The 5183-nt window shown below is 42.6% G+C and overlaps 1 protein-coding gene across 1 annotated transcript; it reads right to left on the bottom strand.

Annotated features, from left to right (window-relative positions):
* Positions 1–3043: 3043 nt before the first annotated feature.
* LOC120988123 (olfactory receptor 1361-like) lies at positions 3044–3973 on the bottom strand. The gene has a single exon (XM_040415926.1). The coding sequence runs from the start codon at positions 3971–3973 to the stop codon at positions 3044–3046; it is 930 nt and encodes a 309-aa protein (XP_040271860.1).
* Positions 3974–5183: the final 1210 nt, after the last annotated feature.

Below are 5183 nucleotides of genomic sequence, written 5' to 3'. Positions count from 1 at the left end.
GAATAGCCTTCCTGCAGAAGTGGTAGCTGCAAATACAGTGAAGGGGTTTAAGCATGCATGGGATAGGCATAAGGCCATCCTTCATATAAGATAGGGCCGGGGGCTATCCATAGTATTCAGTATATTGGGCAGACTAGATGGGCCAAATGGTTCTTATCTGCCGACACATTCTATGTTTCTATGTTTCTTTGCAAGGACACTCAAAAGCCTGCCATCCATGGATTCTGTCAGTGTTTTGATCTGTTCACCATCAACATTGCGTGCAGCAGCAACCACAGCCTCCCAGACACTGTTCAGAGAGGTGTACTGTTTTCCCTCCTTGTAAATCTCACATTTGATGATGGACCACAGGTTCTCAATGGGGTTCAGATCAGGTGAACAAGGAGGCCATGTCATTAGATTCTCTTCTTTTATACCCTTTCTTGCCAGCCACGCTGTGGAGTACTTGGACGCGTGTGATGGAGCATTGTCCTGCATGAAAATCATGTTTTTCTTGAAGGATGCAGACTTCTTCCTGTACCACTGCTTGAAGAAGGTGTCTTCCAGAAACTGGCAGTAGGACTGGGAGTTGAGCTTGACTCCATCCTCAACCCGAAAAGGCCCCACAAGCTCATCTTTGATGATACCAGCCCAAACCAGTACTCCACCTCCACCTTGCTGGCGTCTGAGTCGGACTGGAGCTCTCTGCCCTTTACCAATCCAGCCACGGGCCCATCCATCTGGCCCATCAAGACTCACTCTCATTTCATCAGTCCATAAAACCTTAGAAAAATCAGTCTTGAGATATTTCTTGGCCCAGTCTTGACGTTTCAGCTTGTGTGTCTTGTTCAGTGGTGGTCGTCTTTCAGCCTTTCTTACCTTGGCCATGTCTCTGAGTATTGCACACCTTGTGCTTTTGGGCACTCCAGTGATGTTGCAGCTCTGAAATATGGCCAAACTGGTGGCAAGTGGCATCTTGGCAGCTGCACGCTTGACTTTTCTCAGTTCATGGGCAGTTATTTTGCGCCTTGGTTTTTCCACACGCTTCTTGCGACCCTGTTGACTATTTTGAATGAAACGCTTGATTGTTCGATGATCACGCTTCAGAAGCTTTGCAATTTTAAGAGTGCTGCATCCCTCTGCAAGATATCTCACTATTTTTGACTATTCTGAGCCTGTCAAGTCCTTCTTTTGACCCATTTTGCCAAAGGAAAGGAAGTTGCCTAATAATTATGCACACCTAATATAGGGTGTTGATGTCATTAGACCACACCCCTTCTCATTACAGAGATGCACATCACCTAATATGCTTAATTGGTAGTAGGCTTTCGAGCCTATACAGCTTGGAGTAAGACAACATGCATAAAGAGGATGATGTGGTCAAAATACTCATTTGCCTAATAATTCTGCACGCAGTGTATATGAATATACATACACATATGTATATATACATATTTATATACATATATTTACACACATGTGTGTGTGTATACATTGCAATGCATGGGCGCCGACAGTGTTTCCACTGTCTGCAGACATGAACCCATTTATTTAAATGGGGTCTGCAATCTGCATCCGACAGTACTTTTACGCAGTGCGGAGGCATGGACAGAAAACCCATGGATGCACTCCATAGGTTTCCGATCTGTGCTTCCATTCCAGACCACACCGTATCTTTCGGATTTCAGACCCATCACTTGATACGGTGCACACACGGCAGGTGCCTGTATATTGCAGACCCTTTGTTCGCTGGCCACAATACAGGCACAGGCAGGCTATGGTCATGTGCATGAGGCCTAAAGCCATACCTCCTTCCAGTATCCGGCAGGACAGTCCCGGATTTCAGTGGCGGTCCTGGTACGGGGGAGGTATGTCGAAAATGGATCAGTTTTGCCCTAATTCATTCTGAATGGAAAAGGATCCGCTCAGAATGCATCAGTTTGCCTTTGTTCCGTCTCCATTCCGCTTTGGAGGCGGACACCAAAATGCTGCCTTCAGCGTTTTGGTGTCCGCCTGATGAAACTGAGCAAAACACACAATGTAAGTCAATGGGGACGGATCCGTTTTCTCTGGCACAATAGAAAACGGATCCGTCCCCCATTCACTTTCAATGGTGTTCAAGATGGATCCGTTATGGTTATAGAAGACCTAATACAAATGGATCCGTTTATGACTGATGCATGCGGTTATATTATGGTAACAGAACCGTTTTTGCAGATCCATGACGGATCCGCAAAAAACACAAGTGTGAAAGTAGCCTTGGGCACGTAGTGTCCCCCTTCCTTCTATTCTAAAGTTAGGAGGTATGCTAAAGCACTGATGAAATGACACCTAAGGTGCTGTTGTCACTATGGCATCACAAGTAGGCAGAGATGTCATGTGACTGCTGCCCTGGAGATGCTTTGCTGTGATGCATGCTGGGATTTTTACTTTCACTTTGCAGCTGCTCCGCCCACACAGCCTTTCATTAATGGGAGCATGCTATACTAAATGCAGTAGAAAAATGATATATATACAGTATATCTGTCATGATACAAATTCCTCTTGGCTTTAGTTATTGTCTGGGGCACTTTATTTGTTTTTATACTTATGGTGGCCAACCCCTTTAAGTTCACACATGAGTTATTTGGTCAGTTTTGGCCCCGTAACTGACTAAATAAGTGACAACTGTCAACTGCCTGTCATACAGATGTAAAGTAACTGTTTCACTACCACAACGGACTACCTATGCATGTTTCTGCAATGCACGGTGTTCTAAACCACTATGCAGGCTCTCTGCAGCCAGGAAATAGCAGTTTTTTTTATGTGATTCATCACGAATGAATTCGGATTGACGTTGACATAAACTTTTTGGAAAATTCAGCGAACCGTCCGAATCGAATTTTTGAAAAGTTTGCTCATCTCTAATTTTGACAAAACAGTGATGGAGCCTGGGACATGACATCATGTGAATTAAATCAGTATTGGAGCTATTTTACATTGGTTATTTCTCAATCTTCCTAAATCCAAACTAAAATGTCTACTTTGTCCTTCCTGACATTTTTATTAGAACAATTTCTAAGCATTAATCCTTTCTTGAAACTACATTTCGAACAGCATTCAATACATCTTTGTTCCTCAGACTATAGACAAATGGATTTAACATCGGAACCACAGCCACATACAGTAAAGAAATCAAATTATCTTGTTCTTTAGAGTGCTCCGAATCAGGCTTCATATACACAATTAATATCGGACCATAGAATAATATAACAGTGGTGAGGTGAGACGTGCAACTGGAAAAAGCCTTAAGTCGTGTTTCAGGAGAACGGATCTTCAAAATCGTGGAGATAATTTGTACGTAGGATGTTATAGTGAGTGAGAATGGCACAAAGGCAATAATAATGTCTTCAATCAACATGAAGGTTTTCCTACTTGTAGTATAACTTGACGAAAGCCCAGTCATTGTCTTGAGATCGCAAAAGAAATGGCTGACTTTGTTGGAATTGCAAAATTTCAGGACGGCTGTAAGCAAGGTTAACAATAACGAGTTCATAGCAGACACAATCCAACAAAACGCTGACATTGTGATGCACACTCTTCTGTTCATGATCAGTGTGTACTGCAAAGGTTTACAGATTGCTACATAGCGATCGAAAGCCATGGATGTTAATACAAAAATATCACAGACAGCACTGAATGTAAAGAAAAACAGCTGAGCTATACAGCCATCGAAGGAAATTTTGTTATCCTGCGTTATTGTGATGGACAGTAGTTTTGGAAGAGTGGATGAGACGTACATAACATCTACAAAAGAAAGGTTGCATAAAAAGAAATACATTGGAGTATGCAGCTTGGACACCAAACAGATAAGAGTAGTGATCACCAGGTTGCCAAGGATGGTCAACAAGTACATTATCATAATTCCAAGAAATAGGGGGATTTTTACCGTTTCGAAAGTAGAGAAACCCAAGATGTAGAAGTCCGTCACTGTTTTGTTTTCACAGAGATTCATCTTTTTTTGTTCTGTGGAAGAAGTTTAGAATTTAACTTTTACTGAGTAAACCTATTCTTTGTTGATCAATTCAAAGTAATATTTTTATATTCTCTATTAGGAAATTCTAATCTAAAGGGGTTTTCCATGGAGACTTTTAGAGACAAGCAAGTTTCGCTTTGTGACGAATTACTTCGTCAAGAAGCGCATTTTTTTGTAAGTAGTGGGTGCAATGACAGGGAGTGGCGAATGAGCCGCTCCCCATCATTGTACTCTTCAGATCAAGCGTTTATACTTGATCGTGGCATCAGAGAGTAAAAACAGTGTAAAATTAACCGAATTTTTTTTTTATCACACATACCCCCTCCATTTGCTTGCAACATCATACGTCAACACGCACAGGATTTTGGCCAAGATCTTCAATCAATATGGCCGTGGCCGGCTCATCGCAAGAAAATAGAGGAGGTAAGAATGTTTTTTTGTTTATTATATTAATTCAGGTTAAATCAATTTGTTACCACAAAGCACGAGGAAATTAGTCTTTGCTGCAAATCGAATTTATCATGAAATTCGGATCGAATTCCACTTTGTTAAATATGAAAAAGAAGCATTACCCAACTCCACTCATCTCCCACTTTTGCCGTTTGGTGCTGGTATGATCACTGCTGGCCTCCACTTCCTGTCCTGGGACAGGAAATTGAGGGCAGCATGGACCAAAGCAGCATCGGAATGGCAGTGACTTAGGATTGGTGGAAGTGACAAGTGGTTCTTCTTAAAATCATAACATTTTCTGGCCCACTGTCACGCCCGTGTGTGGGAAGGAGACACCACACCAGACGAAGAAGGAGAGGGAACAAGGAACAAGGCCTGAAAGCTAGGGAAAAAAGAAGGTCACCTCCTAGTCAAATCCCTAGTCACAGTCCTGACTGGCTATCAGTATGAACAGACCCCAAATGTAGGCGAGTTCATACGCAGGAGTACCTAGAGTCCTAACTCACCCTATAAGACCCTGGCGATAGTGACAGGACTGAGACTACCTGTTCCTCAAGAAAGGAAGGACGACCAGAAATCTCCCTCAGGCCTACAACAAAGGGCAGGGGAAAAACAACACACAGATAAACGAAAACAAAATGCAAAAGGGAAAGGAAGCACCTAACTTTCCAGTAGCTATGGCAGCAACAGGAACTCAGTCGAGAACCAAACACCAGCAGACCACAAATACCATTGAAGC

Source organism: Bufo bufo, chromosome 1 (assembly GCF_905171765.1).
Source record: "Bufo bufo chromosome 1, aBufBuf1.1, whole genome shotgun sequence".
Lineage (NCBI taxonomy): Eukaryota > Metazoa > Chordata > Amphibia > Anura > Bufonidae > Bufo > Bufo bufo.
This window is presented reverse-complemented; position numbering and strand designations above follow the sequence as displayed.

Excerpts from the sequence above, each read along its gene's own strand:
- LOC120988123 (XM_040415926.1), bottom strand. The coding sequence starts at position 3,973 with ATGAATCTCTGTGAAAACAAAACAGTGACGGACTTCTACATCTTGGGT.